The 23,267-nt window shown below is 40.3% G+C and overlaps 1 protein-coding gene across 10 annotated transcripts in view; it reads left to right on the forward strand.

Annotated features, from left to right (window-relative positions):
• LMO7 (LIM domain 7) overlaps positions 1–23,267 on the forward strand; it is a 198,168-nt gene that overhangs the window by 141,898 nt on the left and 33,003 nt on the right. For 5 of the 10 annotated variants that reach the window (XM_073663991.1, XM_073664004.1, XM_073664012.1 and 2 more), the window contains 9 exons: positions 2,004–2,117; positions 3,953–4,145; positions 6,425–6,680; positions 8,392–8,583; positions 8,820–9,083; positions 10,075–10,233; positions 10,420–11,115; positions 11,915–11,944; positions 17,669–17,786. In XM_073663991.1, coding sequence (XP_073520092.1) covers positions 2,004–2,117; positions 3,953–4,145; positions 6,425–6,680; positions 8,392–8,583; positions 8,820–9,083; positions 10,075–10,233; positions 10,420–11,115; positions 11,915–11,944; positions 17,669–17,786 — 2,022 coding nt within the window. The remainder of the gene's footprint in view (positions 1–2,003; positions 2,118–3,952; positions 4,146–6,424; positions 6,681–8,391; positions 8,584–8,819; positions 9,084–10,074; positions 10,234–10,419; positions 11,116–11,914; positions 11,945–17,668; positions 17,787–23,267) is intronic. The other 5 variants (XM_073663996.1, XM_073664028.1, XM_073664044.1 and 2 more) reach the window with 5 other exon arrangements.

Consider the following 23,267-nt stretch of genomic DNA (forward strand, 5'->3'; position numbering starts at 1 on the left):
TGACGGCTCTTCAGCCGAGCCTCACTGACGGCTCTTCAGCCGAGCCTCACTGACGGCTCTTCAGCCGAGCCTCACTGACGGCTCTTCAGCCGAGCCTCACTGACGGCTCTTCAGCCGAGCCTCACTGACGGCTCTTCAGCCGAGCCTCACTGACGGCTCTTCAGCCGAGCCTCACTGACGGCTCTTCAGCCGAGCCTCACTGACGGCTCTTCAGCCGAGCCTCACTGACGGCTCTTCAGCCGAGCCTCACTGACGGCTCTTCAGCCGAGCCTCACTGCTGTCGTTGAGATCTCATATTTCTTAGTACCTTCTGTAGCTTTCAGTCAAGTTGGGTGAACAAAGATTGAATACACTTGGACTCAATAGCTCTTACTCTTTATTTGTACTCCTAAAATGCACATTTTAATATCCAGATTATACTGCCATTTTGCCATGGTTTTTCGTTTTAAGTACACCAGCCTCATGAAGTCTAAGAGACCTGTATATTAATGTATGCTGCTTGTCTTATGAAGTCGTCCACTACTATATTGAAGTAGATCTATCAGCAAAACATGGTGCAACTTTGCTGGTAGTAGCTTGCCACAACTGTAAGACCATTTTCTTGTCCTGTTATGGGACTGAGTAGGGCAATCGTGTCCCAATGCTATGTGAGGATAATTGCATACTATGCTGCTATTTAGGTCTGTCACCTACTCCTTATTCCATTGTATCTAGTCCACAGAGGTCAACCTCATCTATAAATTAAATGCATAAAGAAATAAAAAATGCCGCTTTCTACTGCCTGTACTCCAAAGGTTTCATTTAGATGTTGTTTTATTTTTCTTGTGTATTTTGGAAAAAATGGGCTGATCTGTGTGTGAGTTTTTACTATCAGTGTGATATCTGTTTTTCTCATATGCAAATAAAAAAAGTTCAAGTTTCTCCTACACCATTAAAATGGACCGCACTTCAATGACACATGGATGGCATCATAATGTGTTTTTTTTTTTTTTTTTTTTAAATGGATTCATTCACTTAAAAAAAAATCTTGATCTGTAAGTTAGATGAAAAATAAAGATGTGTTTTTTTTTTTTTAAATCAAATGTTTTTTATTGATTTTTATAAAGATTTACACAAAGGAAAAAATAAAAAAGCATCAACCATACAAACATTGAAGAAACACCGTTCTCCACCCCCCAACCTTAAGAAGCATTAAACATGAGTTATTTATACATCTTGGCTCTGCAAAACCAGCATAATTAGATGAACAAATATTTGAACATAGTAACAATAGTCAGTCCAATTACATATAACTTGTGGAAGTACTAATAACCTTTTTATTAATTTTCAAAGAAGTTTAATTTGAGGCATCATATAAACGTAACTCAAAGCAAGCTGAGGCGAAATCTCAGTTCCCTAGATGTCAAACCAGAGCCATCAATTCATAGACCCTATATCTTGTCAAATTTAGAGATAGCATCTTTTTAGGTATATGCCTTTTACAAAATTTACTAGCAAGTTAACTTTGTCAATAAATTCTGATTTCATAGGCTCCTGATCTGCTATCCATTTTTGGGCTATCAATTTTCTTGCCATATATAACATACGCGCTGCCACAATTTTGCCGTACTTATCAATAGTCAGATCTTCAACATATCCCAGTATACGTACTAATGGTGAAAGCTCTACATCAATTGAATAAACCCTGTTAACCATTGCTACAACACTCTTCCAAAAGGACACCAAGTTAGGACAGGGAGATGTCTTTTTTCAAACAGTCTGCAAAAAAACCCCCAAAAAACTATGAACTATAGGTCCATAGGACTATAATTACTACACGTTCTATCTTGAAAAACACCGGACGTGTGACAAAAAGCGAATTGTTTATGGACTGAATTTTACCTACCTTTTGCGTGTTGCTCAGAGTTAAGGATATTATTACACTAGCTCGAAGCATCTGATATTGTAGGCAGAGCGAATACTACCTGAATCTTCTCATGATTATTCTAACCTTTTCATTTTAGGTTTTGATCACCTTGTACTGGCTTGGGAGAAAAGCACAGAGCTTGCCGTACTATAATGGTTCACAACTTAACGTGAAAGCATTTGAAGGATTACTAGGGCAAACACTGACTAAGGTGAGAAGGTCCAAAAATATGAAATCCCACCTATTGTAATGTTGAATAACTGCACATTATGTTGTCTGATAAGAATCCTGAATGATTTACTAATTGCACCTTTCATATTTATTACAAGTATGACTAGACTGTAATGTCTGTGGCTCTGGCTGCCAAATGAATTGTGAAATACATGCATCAGGTGGCTTGCGTGTCCTAATAAAAAATAAAGCTATCCTAGTAACCTGCTGAGCTCAATTATGGTGCATTTGATGTCTGTATATCATTAAATTACAATTGAGAATTTATTGTTGGTGCTAGGTGAAAAGGGAGCGGCTCTATCTACTTCACCAATGTCAAAGTCCAATTCTGCTTGAAGTACTTTAACTTTTTTTCATCATCCCTAATGTAGACAGCGCCTCAGGTTTTGGAATAGACTTCACAAATAGATACTTTTTCCCACTTTTTTTTCTAAAGGAAAACACTTCTCATGTTTAGTTTTTGTTTTAGCTGAAGGGATTTTAGGAGATTGATCGGGCGCTTTACACTTGAGAGTGAAAATGACAGTACAATGTTGGTTATTGATCACCTCAGCAGAAATTGCAGTTCTCTGCTGATGTACCTATACACTCCAAAGCACATTTCATATTTTTATAGCTTGTAAGAAATATATTAATAAGGTTGTATAGGAAAAAGTGTTTACCTCAGTGTTTTTTTAATGGTTATATTTTGCCGGTTTTCCCATAAAGTAAAAAAAAAATGCATTAGTAGACAAGGCTTGCATTGGGAGCGGGGTCCACAAGTTTTATCCATATATGTGCTCAAGGAGGCAATGACTGTTATTAGGCACAGTTCTGATTTTGTGAACTAAAGTGCAACACAGAGTGTACTAAAGACTCTTTAATATCTAAGAAATCTTGTACTGCTAAATAGGAATACTTACAATGTATTTGAGAGACTGAATAAACACGAAGTTCCAATTTCTTAATTCTAGATGTTCTTTTGTAATTGGCAAATTACTTTAGAAGTAGACAAAATGTTTTCCTGATGTTCCTGAGACGCTGTTTCATGTGTTAGAAAATAAATTTGTCAAGGTATAAGGAAAATAACTTGCGTGAAAGTAAATATTAAACCTCAAAAAATCGTTTTCTGTACTGTATCGAACATGTCAGAAAGAAAACTCTAGGTGTGGCAATTTCAGATCATGAAACCCTGAGAATTTACTACTATCAAGTGTAAAGGTTGAGTAAGAATCCTACATTACTAGTCAATTATGAGTACAGTTTCTACTTGCTAGGCTATAAATGTGTTAAGTGCTGAACCATTCTTAACAAAGAAACAAAAAGATAAAAAAAATAGTTGCATTGATCAAGACAAACATATCACCAGGAATTGCGAGTTATATCGAAAGCGGAATTTGCTAGAGCAAAGAATCCGTGCCATGTTTACCCATACTTCAGCCACAACTTGTTTCCATCATTAAATAAAAGTGGCAATTTGGGGAGATTAAAGCCGTTTTGGGTCTTTGAAGGAGCAGTCGAAATCTAGAGAATGTCAACTGGTGTTGAGTATGGAAATTTGAGCTCATTCTTCTAGCTGTACTAAAAGCTGAAGGGAAGTTTGACACTCCTTATTTTACACTTTGTTACTGGCATTTTCCAGGGAAAACAATGGTTATAGGGATTTCCCTTTCAATACAGCTTGAGCAGTGAAGGTTTTGTGTGAACGTATCATGTTCACAGTATTTAAATGTACAGTCAAAATATACTCCGATATGTGAGGCAGGACCTAAGAGTTGTGTGGATTCATGACCTTGCTTTATTCCTAACGGATTTCTTTTTCCCTGCAAATTGTAGGTACTTGAAGAATCCAGCAGTTTAAAGAGAAGCGGGCGAGACAGCGGCTGTGGTGACTTGTGGTATAGCGAGAAAGGAGAAAACCTATTTCCTGTTCATAAAAGAGACGATTCTTGGGACAGCTTGGACTCCTTTGGCTCCAAGTCATATACCAGCTTTTCTTCAGACACCACTTTGAAAGGAAGCAGTGAGGGTAAGGTGGTTTTTGCTCTTTTTGCAGTTTGGGCAGTGTTTAAAACATTACATTTCATACACCATGTTTTAAGCCCGATTCACACCAGTGGGGTTGCATTTTTTTTATATACTTTTGAGAATATTATTCACACCTTGCTTTTAGAAAGTGCATTTTTCATATGTATTTATTTTTCTTTTATTTTGCTTGTTGCAGTTTGTTAAAGCCATCGCATACCCTATTTTTTTGTGCTTCTGTATTCATTTATTTTTTAATATAAGCCAATAGTAGAAGGTTTCCCAGGAACTTGTTGAAATGGGTTGAACCAAGATTGTAAGTTATTCCCCAACGTTGGTTAGTGGATAAATTGCTGTTCAGTAAGGTAACAACTGCTGGGATCCCTATAGTGTTTGATCTCCAGTCACCTAGACAATGCATGCCCTTTCCTTCGCTCTACTGAGATGGGGATTTGCAGAACTCCACTTCGGGATTGCTGTGGGTCTCAATGATTTGACCTCCAGTGATCAGTAAGTTATTGCCTCTTCGTACCATTATTAATGAAGCAAAACTGCATGGGAATGTTTAAGAAAATGATATCTAGATTTTTTTTTTTTATATATATTTTTTGCTTCAGATTTCTTTTTTTTTTTTTTTTTTATTAAATATGTATTTTATTTGCGCTTTTCATGTAAGGTTTCACAGTTTTCATTTTTTTATATATGTAAACTGTTGATTTTAATTTCAGACCAAAATCCAGCGAGTGAGGAAACTCCAGCGATGTGGTGTAATTAAAATTTCCATTTATTTGACGGATGATATTTACATAAAAAATGCACTTACATAGAGAGCCAATTCACACCATATGGGCAAACAGAGTAAAAAAAACGCGTTTTTTTTACTCTGTTTGCCCATATGGTGTGATTTGGCTCTCTTTGTAAGTGCATTTTTTATGAAAATATCATCCTTCAAATAAATGGAAATTTTAATTACACCACATCGCTGGAGTTTCCTCACTCGCTGGATTTTGGTCTGAAGTTGTGTTCAATGCAGCAGCCTGCTGCTATCCGAGCAGAAAGGAGGAAACACCGGGAAGGAGTTTATAGGTGAGCGGACTTTATCATTTTCTTTGTATAGCGTTGATTTTAACTGGGACATGTGTTAACTTTTAATTAGTATTTTAAAAAGCATGACTAGACCATTATGGCAATAGCTAAAGGGGGATTTTACGATTTGAAAATTATCCCCAATATACTGGTTAGGGGCTATCTTCCCGATCACTGCAGGTCTGACTAGAGACCCCAAACAATAATCCGAAACCGGGGCTAGGAAGTGCATCATCTGAATGAAGCGATGGTCGATCACTTATTTTCTTTTTTTAATGGGATGGCTGCAGATGGCTCGTCACTGTGCTGTCTTCGGCACTTTCATAAGAACGGTTGGAGCGGCAGTGTGCATGATCGACCTCTAGTTCTCGGGACATGTGGTGGGCCCAGAGGTCGGACCCCTATCGATAGGGGTAATTTCCAAACTCGAGTACGTTTTTATAGGATTGGGTGGACTGTAAGAGAGACTATTGTTACATAGTCCTTTGTCTCTGACTTGTACATCTTCTTCATTGCTACTGAATGACTTAAATAGAATAGATCCGCTTTTGCTTTTGTAAACGCAGAATGCATTTGACATTCATCATCTGATTCAGAATGACTTCCTCCTGAATGTGCTGTGACGTTGCATATCCTTGAATGTCCCTCATCCATGTTAACATTGACATTTGCCTGAATGAGGCATAATAATAAAACCATATGTAACAATAGAACGTAAGCAACCTATTCGATGCTACATACATTTTGTAAAAACATTTTTTTTAAACCAGGTGCACATGTATACTAGTCAGACGGACAATATCTGCTACAGCTATGTTTTTACAGACTTGCCTTTTAGGCATGGTATATTTGCCAAGTTCATTTAATGTGCATAATTGTCTGTTATCATTTATTTATCTATTTTTTTGGTTTTACACTGTAATTAAACAGTTAGCCTCATCATTAAATATCGCATACATTGCATAGATCTTAAAAATTAACACTTGCATGCTATTTGCATGCTGCTAAAAAACCCAAAACAGTCCAGTGCAGACCTTTTACTTTAGAGTGTGTAATATACATCAGTTGTTTGCCATATTCTTGATTAACCTAATCATGCATAATGAATGTAATGGCTTTCATTCTCATTCTTTTCTGGTCAGCGGTGCAAGTTGTAGAGATGTAGACACGCTGTTAGTCTCCGATGTTATTTTACAGGTGGAGAAAGTGACACGGAGTCTGAACTTACCTACAAGATGCAGGGGGAATCGACCAAAAATGACATGTCCTTCAGAAGGACTTCTGCGGTGGAGCCCAAGGCAGCTGCTAACTTCAATCAGTTCCTTCCATCTAAATCAAAGCAGTTAAATTACATGCCAGCACCTTTAAGGAAGAAGCGGGTGGATAGAAATGAGGACAACAGGAAGAGCTGGGCTAGTCCTGTCTTCACAGAATCTGATGGAACGTTTTCCAGGTAGGAATGAATTTGTGTAAGATTAAAATACACGCATGCTCTTTTCTTGAAGTTACAGTAACAAGGTAACGTCATAGCTTTAATAAAATTAAACCTGTTTAGTAGGACTTTTTTTAAATTTTACACAGACCCCTATAGCATGTACAAAGATGAAGTGTCACCCACTGGGTGATGTAAATCTCACATTAGTATTTTTGAATAGGGAGCATTGGAGGCCTGACATAATTTTTATTAAAGCCTTTTTGGTAAGTCACTTAAAGGGAGTCCGTCATCCTCAACATGCAACTCAATGGGCTTTACAGTGTTGTAGGAGACATAGCTGCTATATCAACCATACTGGCACTGTACCGGTTACTAATACAGTGCCTGAGAAAATAACTTTTAATTCATTTTCAAATGAAGCCTTGATGCACCCTTGGTGTGACCACAGTTCAGTGCACCATTGTGCCTCCTCATTTGGATATGGGGGGGGGGGGGGCTTCCCCTGCTTCTGATTAACAATACTCGCTCCCAGAGTGAGCACTGTCTGAATGCTGCCACCGTTCTCCTCCCTGTCACCTTTCTTCTGACGCAGCTCGCTGCATTTCTGGGTGTATTAGTGTAGTGAGTGGTATCAGAAGACAGGAGAAAGTGGGGAGAATGCATGCTGCAATCGGGTGCATGTGCGGCTCCGCACACACAATCAGAATTCAGCATTCAGATTGTTCTAACTTTGGGATGCGAACGCTGTCAGTCAGAAGCAGGGGAAGGCCCCAATATGCAATTGCGGAGACATAACTGTGCACCAACCTCTGGGCCACGCCAAGGGAGCACTGAATCCTCTTCATTTGCATATGAATTAGAAGAAATGTTCTCAGGCAAAACTGTACCAATAGCATTGTACAGTGCTAGTGTGGTTGTTATAGTGCTTATTTCCCTTACAACAGTTTATAGCCCATTAAAGGGAAGCTGTCACCTGAAAAAACACTATTAACCTGTATAGAGGAAATTTAACTTTGTCTCCTGGTAATGTTCAGGTTTCAGTCGCGGAGGCGGTGCTGGTGTGGGTTCAGTTACCGGTCTGTTTATAGAGAGCGGCAGCTGAAACTGCGCCCCCACCACTGACTAACAGCTGACCCTAAGGCTGAGCTGCTGTCCGTCAGTGTTGGGCACAATTACAGTTACTGCCACGCGTGATACACTATATACGCGCTATACGTGGTGACTGAATCCACACCGGCGTCGCCTCTGTGACTGGAACCGGAACACTGCCGGGGGGGGATAAAATTAATTACTTCCCAGCAGTGTGGATCTCATTGACGGCACCAAGCAGGTTCAAAATGCTATTAACCTGCAGATTAACCCCATATCTGCAGGTTGACTGTTTTTTTTCAGGTGACAAGTTCCCTTTAAAATGCATTATGGGTGTGACTGACTCCCTTTAATTATATGAAGGTTGCATGATTTAGACTTTGCTATAATATTACTGGAAACTACTTAGAAGTTTTTTGCAATGACATTTTCATATTTTGACTGTAGAAACCTTAACATAGAATTATAATTGGTGCAAGCAGCATTATGGGGTCATCTCATTAAGGCAGGCAAACTAGGTAACGTGTCTACGTTTTACTGTAATATCCTTTGGCTTAACACAGCATCCGCAGGTTTGGACCTATTCACATCTGGTATGAGAGGTTTTCTTTCATCTCCTCCTTAACACTTTTTCAAGCAGTTCAGATTCTGAGGATGATGGGAAATTACCGGATTTGGTGCTTGATGATTTAGCAAAAAGAAAATTTCACATGAACAGTAAACAGTCAGTGTCTGTGACGTCTGCTCTTTCTGTACAATCTCCTTTGGACTCTGAGAAAACATTGAAAAACATAACTGTTATTTCTCCTACATTTCAAGAAGGAGATGGCAGGTCAGAAGCATGAGGCTGATTTATTGTGATGAAAACGTGTTAATGTGTGTACATATCCAATTTTATCATTACATCTTTATGAATTAACCATGCTGAGTTGTGTGAAGTGGTTTGTTTTTTGATAAGACAAACTAAAAAAATGATATGCTACCTGACTGGTTTTAAAAAAGGCATGCTGACAATTCTGCAATTTTCATGAAGATGAGGCTAATTTATTGGCCATTTTTCTATATTAGCCAAAATCAAGAATCAGAAGTGGAGAAATTAGATCAAGTTACAATGAAGGACCATGTAGATTATGCTGCGTTTTCTTCAGATGAGGATGAAGAAACTTCTAGAGATGTTCCGAATATTATCAAGGATGATCTCTTTGCTAGAAAAGTCAATTTGCCTTCACCAGTGCTAAAGCTTGCCTCCGCAGAAAATAAAGATCGATTTCAGAATGTTATGTGGACAAAGACTCGACATAAACCATGGTACAATGAATTTCAGGGATTCAGGTTTGTCTCCTCATCAATATAGATTTGTGCTCACAAGCTTGGACAATAAGACACCTGTGCAAGAACAATTTATAGCCCCCCCCCATACCTGCATAGTTACATATTTCTAATATGTTAAAATAATGATTATTTGAAAAGATATTCATATTAATGCATAGCACTTTTTTCAATCCATAACAAAATCTGTAATCAAAATCTCACCAATTAATGTGAATATTCCTCATCGATCAGTTGCTTATTGGGATTCTGTTGTCTGCAGTTTCTGAGAAAAGTGACCGGCTTATCTCTCCTATATCTATGATGTGTTGATTTTATAGTCCCATAGCGGGGTGGTGGGTGGTTATTCTAAAATCACATCTGAAAAATGGTTTCCTAAAGCCGATAACCGTTTAACATGTGAGTGTCCGGTTACCTGCAATATGTACACTAGATGGTTAAAAGAAAAAGCAGACTTGTTTTACTACTTTTCCTCCTCCCTTTGGGCTCTTAACACCACATTTGTTAAGCTATATGTTTTTACTAAGTTTGCAAAAGAAAACAAGGCAACAACTCATTTTTTTTTCTTCTAAGCCTTTTGGTAGTAGTGTTTTATTTTTCAATGTCCAGATAGGTTTTGATAAAAGGAGTTCTGGCTCTTCACCTGCAGTCAACTGTATGTGGAACGTGGGTTGGGGTTCCCAAGTGGGTTAAATTCATTAAAGCCCTTTAGCATTTAAGCACTTTTTGTAAATGAAGCCTATAACCAAAGCCATAGTTCACACAATTTATAAATCTAGAACAATGTATATTGTAAGCCTCATAGGCTGATCCCTTATTGCTCTCAATGCAAGGGAGACTTCCATGCATTAAAATCAGTACATTGATTATACAGAATTAAAAAAAAAAAAAAGACTAAGCAATTTATATGTATAAAGCAGCAATCCTTTCATGCACACCCTGTAATTGGGACAGTGAAATATCTCATTTCATGTTTTCTACAATGACTGTACAGTAAACGAGCTGGAGGAGACTGTCCGTGGACATCTGATCTCGCCTCTCTATTTGAGCTGAAGAATTATCAAAATTTGAGACCGGAAAATGCTGCAGATTTGGACACAAGTTTGAGCAGCAGGAAGGAAAAAAAAACAGTGGACACATCAGAAAAGCCAAGGTTACTGATGGCATGATTTGGTTGATTCATGTTGCGTGTTGTGTTCAGTGTTAGAATACAAGAGGAGAATTTTTATTTTCTGTGCATGCAATAGGTGTTTTTTTTTTACTACAGTTGTTTTGATGTAAAAAGTCAAAGCTATTTAAATTTGTAAACCTCTCTGTTTTTGCTTTTTGGATATTTCAGTCAATTTTTAATACTCCAAGCCCTCCAGAAAATAACTTCTGAATTGCTTTCTTCCGAAAACAAAGTTAAAATTGACCCTACTTCTGGTCCTAGACTCATGCTCTCTCTTGAGACTTTAGGTGCACAAAATAGTTCACCTATGGATCATGGCATATATACATTGCCAGATCTTCAAAATGATGACTTATTTGCACGAAAGACTGGATCTTTTCACCTAAACCAAGTGGTCAACCTCGGTACACCTTTAGCACAAGTCCTGGAAATTGAGAAAGACATTGTCCTACAGTCTAAAGAGTCAGACCAGCTCCCAGATTTGGTAAAAGATGACATGATTGTTCGAAGACCTCAGTCTGAACCAAAGGAAGTCCATGTGTCTGGTGCTCCAGACAATTACAATGCAGTTCCCTTTCCTGATCCTTGGTCTCTTCCAGAAGATATACAATCAAAATTTATTTGTTTAGTGAAAAAGCAACCAGAATCTAAAAAAACTGATAATCAAGGAAGAGTGCTCAGTCATTCAGATAAATTGAAGAAAGATGACATGCTGACAAGAAAAGTGAATTTATCTCAATGTTTAAACGATTCAAAGCCACAGCATTATATATCTGGTCCATGCACTGAAGAAGATCTCAAAAAGTGGGAGTCGATAAGAGAGGCCAGCAAAATAAGGCACAAAAAACGGCTTATCGTGGAAAGGTTAGATTGTGTGCTGGTTGCATGCAAGCATTGAAACGCAAAAAAAAATCATATGTATTGATTATATTGGCTTTAATCTGTGTACCTTTAACCTATGGTTCTCCAGCTGTTGCAATATACAATTGTAATTTTTCAGCAGCCAGTGAGTAACGGATTGGAGACCACTGGCTGAAGTTATTCTGTTTTGGAAAGGCTTCAGCTTTTCCCGGGACAAGATTCCCATTTTTGTTGGCTTAATATAGGCCTTTAAAATAGAAGAAAATGTCTCTATAAGTAGAATTATTATTGTCCTTTCACAATATGAGAGCTTAGTCTTGATAATCATGAAATAAACAGCAATGTAGAGATTGCGCATTGTTAGTAGATAAGCCCCGAAAAACCTCTTCGACTTTCAGATCTTCGATCTAGCATTCTTTATAAAGTGCAGGATTAGAAATTATAAAAAGTACGGTATGAATGAATGTCCTTTTTATACAGCATATTTCTCCCCACATATTGCCAGCAAGTGTTTATGAAAGTCACATAATCATAGGACATCTTTCAGATATTGCACCTGTTCAGTTAGCAAAAATGTAAAAACGTGTGTTTTTGTTGAGTGTTGAAAGTGTAGGATTTTTTGAAGATTCATGAATGGACACATTTGAGATGTCTCTGATGGGGTTTATGCATATCTAAAAATACCTTAAATATAAACTATGCATTGGATGCATTTGGTTTCTACTTGCAAAGTCTTTTGATTTTGTGACCGTACCAGAAAATGTGCAAATCTTTTTTTTTTTTTTTCTTCCTGGTTTTTCAGACTGCGGGAAAAACGGTGTGTGGAAACAGGGTAACTATATGACTGGCTGGGTGATATGCGCTCTCATTTGTGTAGGCCTCGTATAGTTTATCTACAAATTTTTCAGCATGCATCAAGCAGCTACTACTTACCAATGCAATGTTTCAGACATGTGCCTGATGCTGCTTCCAAGTGCTGCGCATGAAAGTATTAATGGAATGCCCTCTCAGAAGAGGTTTCCTGGCTTGGCTTACTTGGCTGTTTGTTTTGGCTGTAACAATGAAATGTTGCTGTGATGGCTAAAATAAATAGGAAGTGGAAAGCAAAGTACTCTGTGTTCAGTTTTAGTCTACAGTTTAACTTTTACAGGTTGAAGAGATTCCAAGAAGTGTCAACATAAGCTCAATAGTAACAGTAGTTAATGCACATAGATTTGATTATTAAATAGGAAATGACCTAATATCATATTGATCATCTTTTGTTTCATATCACACTTTAAAAGTTGGAAAATATTATGACATGGGCAGTTTATAATAAAGAAGACTTCTTCTGCTCTACTTTTCCACTTCTGATGTACTGCAATATTATTGCGATAGTAAAATAAATTTATAACTTTGGCTCCTTCCTAGTATTCTCAAACACTCGATCTCTCTATCTATAGATAGAGATCTAGATCGAGATATACAGGTGCATCTCACTAAATTAGAATATCATCAAAAAGTTAATTTATTTCAGTTCTTCAATACAAAAAAGTGAAAACCATGAAAAACATATATAGAGTCATTGCAAACAGAGTGATCTATTTCAATTGTTTATTTCTGTTAATGTGAAAACACAAGTCATTAACTCAGTAAATTAGAATAATTAACAAAAAAAACACCTACAAAGGCTTCCTAAGCATTTAAAAAAGGTCCCTTAGTCTATTTCAGTATTCTCCACAATCATGGGGAAGGTTGCTGACTTGACAGATGTCCAGAAAGCAGTCATTGACACTAAGTAAATGCAAAGTAAATTTTGCATTTCATTTGGAAATCAAGGTCCCAGAGTCTGGATGAAGAGTGGAGAGGCCACAATCCAAGCTGCTTGAGGTCTAGTGTGAAGTTTCCACAATCAGTGATGGTTTGAGGAGCCATGTCATCTGCTGGTGTAGCTCCACTGTGTTTCCTCAAGACCAAAGTCAGCGCAGCCGACTACCGGGAAATTTTAGAGCACTTCATGCTTCCCTCTGCCAACAAGCTTTTTGGAGATGGAAATGTCATTCTCCAGCTGGACTTGGCACCTGTCCACCCTGCCAAAAGTACCAATACCTGGTTTAAAAACAACAGAATCACTGTGCTTGATTGGCCAGCAAACTCGCCTGACCTTAACCCCATAGATTCTATTGTCAAGAGGAAGATGAGAAACCAGACCCAACAATGCAGACGAGCTGAAGGCTGCTATCAAAGCAACCTGGGCTTCCATAACACTTCAGCAGTGCCACAGGCTGATCGCCTCCATGCCACGCCACATTGATTCAGTAATTGATGCAAAAGGAGCCCCGACCAAGTATTGAGTGCATTTACTGAACATACATTTCAGTAGGGCAACACTTCAGGTTTTAAAAGCATTTTCAAGCTGGTGTTATGAAGTATTCTAACTTACTGAGATAATAACTTTTTTTGTTTTCATTGGCTGTAAGCCAATCAACATTAACAGTAAAAAAAAAAAACACTTGAAATGGATCACTCTGTTTGTAATGACTCGGAGTTTCACTTTTTGTATTGAAGAACTGAAATAAATTAACTTTTTGATGATATTCTAATTTAGTGAGATGCACCTGTATATCTATATAAACTGCAGTGCTGCTTTATATTCAATGAGAGCAGATAGTGAGTGAAGATGTTTCATCCAAACAATACTTTCTATTGATCTGGAGCGTCTGAAATAACACAACACATAATTAATTGGTATTTGTCCTGGCAGCAGTTGACAGATGGTCGTGAAGTAGCTTGTAAAATGTAGAACAAGGTCATCAATTTACAAATATTTGTCCTTTAATTTGCCAATCCCTTACCCCATAAAAATGATTCTTTGATGTATAATGTGGTAGTCAAAGGGTAAGATTGCTTCAGTAATTGTTTTTTCTTAATTAAAAAAAATAAAACTTTCTCAAGGGAAGGTGCCATAAAACTAAAATGGAAAGTACTTTTTTTTTTTAAACAAATATTTGTTTTTAATGGAGTAAAATATGAAAAAGAATTTTAAAATATTTTCCACTTTTTAACACTAGGGGGAGCAGATGCTGAAATTTGCCATGACAGCCTAGTGTAGTTCTGGCTCACATTACAACTGCAGTAAATGTGGGTGGGATCTGCTCACGTGTCTGATTTCACCCCTTTTCCTTCTGGGTGTTTGCAAAAGGATAAGAGGATAAAGTTTAGGATCACAATGCGGAACCATTTTATTGGTGACTGCAAAATGATACTAATATTGGGACCGTCTCACAGAGGACGGCTGGCAGCGCTGATTCTGTTAGTGCTGCCCACTGTATCATAAACTGGGGTTAGATACGCGGAGTGTATCATGTGCTGCGATTAACCCCAGCATGTGTTACACTCCGCGTATCGAAATACAGGGCTCAGTGTAGTGAATCACATAATGGGATTAGATACATGGGTCTGATCTACATATTGGGATCCTATAGATGACTTGGGGCACATGGCCGCTTCTGTACACTGATAAATCTGTATATTGCCTTGAAAAATAACTTGTATCTGAAGATATTGACAACAATAGGGCATATTTTTTATTTTTTTTAAATTCACGTACTTTGTGCTAAAAATTAATTTTAGCAATTTTCATTAAAAATGTTGCGCAGTTTACCATACGTTGCATTAATTGCTCGCTGCAGGATAGTTAATATAAGCTTTAAAGCAGATATGTACATAAAAATCATGAGACCCCATTGCAGAAGTTCTAATTGGGCCGCCGCCGCCCCCCCCCCAAAAAAAATAAATTAAATATATATATACACATACATACACATATACACACAAATGTAAAATTATATTTGGCGTGGTCACAGAAGAGTGTGCCTCACAAGTAATTTTCCTCCTATTGAAGGCCCTGGATTCCCCTTTCATTGCCCCCATAAGTATTGCATTATACCACCACAGTGAATACCCTTCACAAGCATGATGTGATGACCCTACTATACCCCCTTCAACTCCCCAGGCAAAGTGTGGTGACACCAATACTGTATGATCCTCCCAACTGTGACCCCCCCCTCCCACAGAGCCCTCCATCCAGTATAAGGGCCCCCACACCTCTCCACACTGTATAATGGTCGTTACTAGCCCTCCAAACAGTATTATGACCTCCACACAGTATGATGGACCCCACACCAACCTGCATACAGTATAATGGCCTCCACATAGCCCTCAAGAAAGTGTAGAGTCTCCCACCTAGCAATCCAAATATTATAAATGCCCCCACATAGCCTTCCATATAATATAATGCACTCCCCTTAGTACTCCATATAGTAAATGCACTCCCCAGAGTCATCCATATAGTAAATGCACTCCCCAGAGTCATCCATATAGTAAATGCACTCCCCAGAGTCATCCATATAGTAAATGCACTCCCCAGAGTCATCCATATAGTAAATGCACTCCCCAGAGTCATCCATATAGTAAATGCACTCCCCAGAGTCATCCATATAGTAAATGCACTCCCCAGAGTCATCCATATAGTAAATGCACTCCCCAGAGTCATCCATATAGTAAATGCACTCCCCAGAGTCATCCATATAGTAAATGCACTCCCCAGAGTCATTCATATAGTAAATGCACTCCCCAGAGTCATCCATATAGTATAATGCACTCCCCTGAGTCATCCACTGCTTTGGGGTGTATCACGTATGATGGCATTACATACACAGCTCTGCTATGGCAGCGTATGCCTCCTTAGGAGGTGTTACGGTGACCTAGCAGAGCTATGTCAGTGATCATGGCACAGCAGTGTGGTGATTACTCTTCTGTGCTGTGAACACTGCGTTGACCGCTAATCTCAGGCTGCTGATTACCATTCACTGCCCCTCTGATACTCACCTCACCCTGGACCTCCGCTCTCCAGCACCTACTCTCCCTGTCTGCCCCTGTCACAGCATGCACTGAGCAGTGTAGGCAGTGACTGGGAAACTGGAGCTCTCAGCTTAGTTGTGGGCTACAACAAAATTGCTGCAATCTCCTCCCACAGCTGTGACCTTGACTGCTCAGTGGGCATGCTCAGGTCACAGCAGGAGGCACCCACAGTATAGGAGATGCGGTCAGACACTGACCACATTCTCTTATGCCCAGGGGCTGTCATATTTGAGATATGTAAGTGTCATTACACACCAGCAAATGCAAATGGCAGCCCCCAGTGGCTGAACAAAAAATTAATAAATAAAAAAACGATTAAACCAATTAAAAATAATTGATTAAATAATTATTACAAAAATAAAAATCGCAGCACCTTCCCTTTTAATGTAACCAGAAGTTCACCTATGAACACTACTTTCAAACGTGCCTCTTACTTTTTTGGAATGTGATACTTCCTATTTCTGCTGTGCTAAAAATATAATATTTCAAGCCAGTAAACACATGCAGTAGTTTAGCAATAAGGTGAAGAGCCCTTAAGGTTTTCTCTAACGTTCTGATTGCTTCACGTATACCCTTCTTCAGACATGATAAAGACACTATGTAGCTTTAGTCTTCAGATTTTTCACATTCTTCTGTAGTGACAAATACATACCAGACCCTCCCAAGTTGTCATCAGTCTTGCTACTCAGTAATTCTAGGTGTGTATTCCATGTGTTCGGTAATCTACTGAGCATCCTGTGCTCCAATCAGGTATGTTTTGATCAAGACAAGTTAGTGATTATTTGTCCTTTCTTTTCTGTAGGATTGTTTTTTTTTTCCCATTTTGTCCGGTGAGTACCAATGGATGTAATTTGTAAATTAAAGATGGGACAAGGTTCTGTGTATCAATGACTATGTAGACAGTGAGTAGGATTAGTACATATTTGATACATCCCCAATACATGAATGGACTCACTAGTGTTTAGCATCACCTTGACCTCATAATTCTGCATGTGTTCTAATCTAGCAGTTATAGGATTGACTGCCAGTCGCTCCTCACATGGTCTTTTAAAGACTCCCTTAATATTTAGTTATGAAAAAAGCTCTGTCATTGTGGATCACAATCAGACATTTTGTGGTACAAGTTTCATTCTTAAGCTACTAATGCTGCTTGCTTTACTTGCTTGCTTTTATCGGTTTCTTTAAGAAACTATTTAAAACAGCTAACTTTTATGTTATCCTTATGTTGCATGTATTTTAAAGCGATTTGTAATGTCTTGTATTTGAATATTGTGTTATTAATCACTTTGTACAGAATTAATTGCTGAGGACTATAACTCGTGCTTGTTTCCTATTGTGCGCCATATTCTCTGATGTCAGTTGGAGCATTTTAAGACATTAACATACTTATCACAAGGAAATTAATAATTTTCTTTAGTTGTGTGTTTTTTTTATTTTTTTATTTATAGGAAAGGGTTGCCCATGGCGGACATCATGTTTTCTAATAGTAAAATAATACTAACATTGATGTAAACCTTTTTGGAATTAGAAGACTAAAATGTTCACTGGTGTATCCAAACAGCTCTTCAGTTATTTTCCAAACCAGCTGTATTTTTGGTTAATTGTTTGTTCTTATTCGACAGAGTATAAATGTATTCTTATTTAATTTTTACAGAAGTAAATCACTGGAAAATTGCAGCGCAGAGGAACTTCAAAATATACGACAAGTTCGTCTGGAAGAATTACAGAAAGTCAAAGGCCAGTTGCAGGAACAAGATCAAAAGTGGCAAGATGTATGTGTAGCTATTTGTATTGGTTAATAATTATGCTAAAATTAAATGGAGATTTCCAGGACTTTAATTTAGATAACCAATAAAGGGTAACTGTACTTTCAAATAACTTTTCAGAATAAGCTGCCCTGTTTGTGTACATGAAGAATATTATATTTGGCCATTAAATGGCGGGTCCTGCATTTTCACCAGTATTTGCATTTCCAGGTTCTCTCAATTTTAAATGGACTCTGAGCATGTTAGAGGTGGCTATCTGCTATGCTCTATCCAAACACAGCCCAGCATGCAGAGGCATTCCCTTTCTTCATTCCTTAGTTAGCACACAAACTGAAGGAGCAGCAGCATGGAAGAAATTACACAGCAGTACTGAGCAGTGTAGATGTGAGTCAGCCTCTGGCATAAGGAAAATGACTTGATAGAAAGCTCAGTACCACCTTTTTGTGAACCCTGCCTGTTTCCTCACTTTGCTCTTCACTCTTCATCCTCTCTACGTAGAGTAAAATAGTATATGGTGTATTCAGTAGCCTATATTTGTCAGAACTATTGATTTATGCAAAGTTTGTTGAAAGTATAGTGGCTTTTTCAGATGGGTCAAAAATTTCAGATTTTTTTTCTGACTGACTCCAGCACCGCCACTGATCAGTTCATTTAAATGGGCTGTAGCATGCCAGATGCTGTTCTAGTCCCTTCAATGTGTACTAGTTGTGAATGTCTTTTATACAAGTAAAGATTCTTTCCGCAAGGAGGGTCCTTTTGTGCTTTCATAACCTTTTATTACTTTTACTAGGCCATTTTTGCGAGATGGAAACTATGTATTTATTCCGTCGTCCATGACAGCACCACGTGAGAGAGAGGATCCGCCCATCAAGGACAGGAAACCTACAGGTTAAAAAGGGCGGCCCTCTCTTTCCGCCTCAGTTTAGGTTTCCTGTCCATGATGGGGGACCTTGCAGGCTTACCTGCAGAAGATGGACTCCTGTCCCAGAGAGGGCCACAGCAGGTGGTTGGAGCCGGTCCGTCCCGGTCCTCTGGAGACGCCACGGCAAGGCTCATGGGGGCGCCTCCGTGAGCGTTGCGGCAGGCGCGACATCGCCTCACGGGAGGTAGATGTCCGCCAGGTGCGGGGCCGCTAGCGGTTTCCCCCCCCCCCCCTCGCTACCGCTTGCAGGAGATCCAGGTCGCGCCGGCGGCGCACGTGACGGGCGCGACCTTCTGACGCGACTTCCGGTGCGCCGGGCAGGAAGCCCTGTGACGTCACCGGAAGGGGCGGGGCTCGTTTGAATTTTTTGGCGCCGGGGGATTGAGGACCTGGCGGCGAGTAGCCCACCTGGATCCCACCTGGACCTGGGGAGGAAGACCAAGGAGCAGGTAACGCCCTCCTGGGTAAAAAAAAAAAAAAAGGCACACACCCACACATGGTACCGGTATGGCCAGTATATAAAGGGTCTGGTAACATACAGAGGTGCTTCCCAGACCATTCTTACATTGTAAGCTATGGAAGATTCACAGGAGCTGTCACCTAGGCAACAACATCTGCTGCAGGAGCAGCCCTCTGGGGAGCCCTCACAACTAGTGGCGCAGCGTCATTCCCGGCTAGGGTCTGGTCGTGCAACTAGAAGAGCTACCACTAAGAGCAGGAAGGACGGTCCGGTGCGGCGTGATTCCTCGCCATGCATGCTGGATTCTTCTGCTTCTACGAGCAAGAAATGTTCCTCGAAGTCCAAGCACAGAGAGTGTGCCTTATGCAGCTGTCCACTCCCTGATTCTTATAGCAAAAGGTTGTCAGCTTTGTATCAGCTACAATGGGGATAGTGGACTTGAGGGTAGAGAAGTCAGCTGAGGATGTTATGTTTGGTGGTCTCGGGCTAAAGAAGAGAAGGGTCTTTCCAGTAAATTCAAGGGTGAAAGACCTCATTGATAAGGAGTGGAGAAAGCCTGACAAGAAGGGTAGTGTTCCTCCATCCTTTAAAAGGAAATATCCGTTTGAGGATGCTATGTGTTCCTCCTGGTTAAAAGCACCCAAGCTGGATGTTGCTGTTACTAAAGCAGCGAAAAGAACTTCCCTCCCGTTCGATGATATGGGTGCATTGAGAGACCCCCTAGACAGACGGGCTGATACTTTCCTGAAAGGGGCATGGGAGACAGCTTTGGGAGCACTGAGACCAACAGTAGCAGCTACCTGTACGTCCAGAACCCTGATGGTGTGGCTTGAACAGCTAGACAGTCAGTTGAATGATGGGACTTCTAGGAAAGACATTATTTCTTCCCTTCCACTGGTTCAGGGGGCGGCAGCTTTTCTTGCTGATGCACCTGTGGACTCTGTGAGGTTGGCAGCAAAGTCAGCAGCACTGTCAAATGCGGCTAGGCGAACCTTGTGGATTAAAAGCTGGCCAGGGGATTTACAGACTAAGTCCAGACTGTGTACAATCCCGTGTGAAGGGGAATACCTCTTTGGTCAGACCATGGATGACTTACTGGAGAAAGCGGGGGACCCTAAGAAGGGGTTTCCATCAGTTCCTCTACCCTCCTTTAAGAGATCGTTCCGGAAGAGGAAATTTTTCCGGAAGGGATATTTCAGGGAGCAAGACAAGTCTGATGAAAGAGGTCGAAAAGGTAGAGGTCTACTCTTTGGTCCGTCTCCAAAAATTGAGCAGAAGCCAGGGGATACACAATCAGCCCAGGTGGGAGGGAGATTGTCATTTTTTTGTCCCAGCTTGGGAACAGATTTCTCATAGTAATTGGATTTTGAGCCTGATTAAGTATGGTCTTAAGTTTCAATTTAAAGCATTGCCTCACAAAAGGTTCATGGTTGTTCCCTCCAGTTCTTCCCCAGAACGCCAGGCTGCCCTCGTTTCGGAAGTACAAACCCTAATAAGAAAGCACGTCCTGATTGAGGTTCCGGAAGCTGAAAAGGGTCTTGGTTTCTACTCCCCGCTCTTCTTGATTCTGAAACCGGATGGAAGTTTCAGGACAATTTTATAAATCTGAAATCCCTGAATAATTTCCTTAAAATACACACCTTTAAAATGGAGTCTTTAAAATCCGTAATAAAGTTACTTTTTCCCCACTGCTATATGGTAGTGCTCGATCTCAAAGATGGGTATTACCATATCCAAATTCATAGTGATTACCAGAAATACTTAAGGCTGGCCATTGAAATAGACGGGGTGGTTAAACACTTCCAATACACTGCACTTCCCTTCGGTTTAGCTATAGCCCCACGGGTTTTTACTAAAGTATTGGCGGAAGTTATGGCCAATATAAGAGAAAGGGACATTCTAATTATCCCTTACCTGGATGATCTCCTGATAGTGGGGAATTTGTTGGTTCAATGCGAGACCCACCTGCAGGAGACCATGTCGGTCTTAAAGAGTTTGGGGTGGTTTCTAAATTTAGAAAAATCTAGACTATCTCCACTCAAGGTACAACAATATCTGGGGGTCATATTAGATTCCAGGAAACAGCTATGTTGTCTTCCAGAAGAGAAAATTGATAGAATCCGGGAGTTGGTAGAACAATGTATACGTAAACCTTCTATGTCACTCCGTAAGGCCATGTCTCTATTGGGAACCTTCACCTCCACTTTTCCTGCGGTTCGTTGGTCACAATTGCATTCAAGAGCCTTTCAGTGGGATGTGTTGTACAATAACGCAGCTTTAGAGGGGCATCTAGACAGTAAGTTTACGCTAGGTCCTCGTGCCATATGGTCCCTTCGTTGGTGGTTACGACAAGACAATCTAGCTAAAGGGGTTCCCTGGGAATGTAGTCCAACTGCAGTCCTGTCCACTGATGCAAGTGCTACAGGTTGGGGAGCTCACTTTGAAGGGAAATTAGTGCAGGGAACCTGGTCAAGCAGTGAGCAACAGTTGTCATCAAATGTTAAGGAGCTTCTGGCGGTGCAGCATGCGTTCAACGAGTTCCTTATATATTTTCAGGACCAGCATGTCCGTGTACTCTCGGACAATCAAGTCACGGTAGCTTACATAAACCACCAAGGGGGAACCCGCTCAAGAAACTTGATGAGGGTAGCGAACGTACTTCTGCTGAAAGCCGAAGATCACTGTCTCTCTCTTTCGGCTACTCATCTAAAAGGCAAGGAAAACATCACAGCGGATTTCCTCAGCCGTACTTCTGTAAAAGAAGGAGAGTGGTCCCTAAATACACAAATATTCTCCAGAATCGTAGAGATGTGGGGCCTTCCGTCTGAGGACTTATTCGCAACAAGAGCCAATCGGAAAGTGGAAAATTTTTGTTCCTTAGACCCCAGAGAAGGACCCCTGGCAGTGGACGCCTTTATGGTTCCCTGGAGGTTTCCTCTGGCATATGCCTTCCCTCCCATGATCCTGCTCCCAGCGGTGATAAAAAAGATCAGGGCAGACCGGGCCAGAGTGATACTCGTATGTCCCTTTTGGCCCAAAAGACCGTGGTTCCCTTGTCTCCGGAAGATGTCCATATCAGATCCCTGGGTTCTTCCGGAGATTCCGGACCTCCTCACTCAAGGGCCACTTTCCCATCCTCCAACCCCGAGTCTACATTTGACGGCGTGGAATTTGAGAGGGTGTTATTGACCAACAAAGGATTCCCCGCAAATGTAGTGAATACTCTCCTGGCTAGCAGAAAACCTGTTACCACCCGTATTTATGCCAGGACCTGGAGGAAGTTTCTGTCCTTTGCAGAAGTTAAGGTGGAGGAGGGGCCCCCTATTGGGAAAATTCTGGAATTTCTGCAGCGAGGCTTAGAATTAGGTCTCACTACCAGTACCTTGAAAGTACAGGTGTCGGCGTTGGGAGCTTTATTTTCTTCCAATATTGCAGATAACTATTGGAATGGCCGTTTTATAAAAGCTTCCTTTAGGTGTAGACCCATTACCAAAGCAAAGATGTCTCCCTGGGATTTGAATTATGTCTTAGATTCCTTGACCAGTCCTCCTTTTGAGCCACTAGATTTAGTCTCCCCCAAAATTATTTTCCTAAAGACGGTCCTGTTAGTAGCCCTAACTTCAGCCAGGAGAGTCAGTGACCTGCAGGCCCTTTCAATATGCCCTCCATTCACGCAAATTCTGGACGATAGGATTATATTAAAATCTGATCCAGCCTTTCTTCCTAAAGTGGCCACTCGATTCCATAGAACCCAGGAAATAGTTCTCCCAACTTTTTGCTTTCCGCCCAAAAATCAAAAAGAGGAGAGACTTCACACTTTAGACGTTAGGAGGTGCGTACTAAGGTACTTAGAAGTATCACATGGCTTTAGAAAGGATAAGTCCCTATTTATTTGCTATCAGGGGGCTAGGAAGGGTTGTAAGGCCTCAAAGGCTACAATCGCTAGATGGATCAAGGAGGCCATTTCCCTCGCATACTCCTCAGGGGATAAAGAGATACCGGAGGGATTGAGGGCGCATTCTACCAGAGCGGTGTCAACCTCCTGGGCGGAGAAGACAGGGCTTTCCATTGAGAAGATTTGTAAGGCTGCCACTTGGTCTTCTCC

The sequence above is a fragment of the Phyllobates terribilis genome, unplaced genomic scaffold, assembly GCF_046119375.1.
Source record: "Phyllobates terribilis strain yellow unplaced genomic scaffold, ASM4611937v1 Scaffold_2__4_contigs__length_985480577, whole genome shotgun sequence".
NCBI classification, from domain to species: Eukaryota; Metazoa; Chordata; class Amphibia; order Anura; family Dendrobatidae; genus Phyllobates; species Phyllobates terribilis.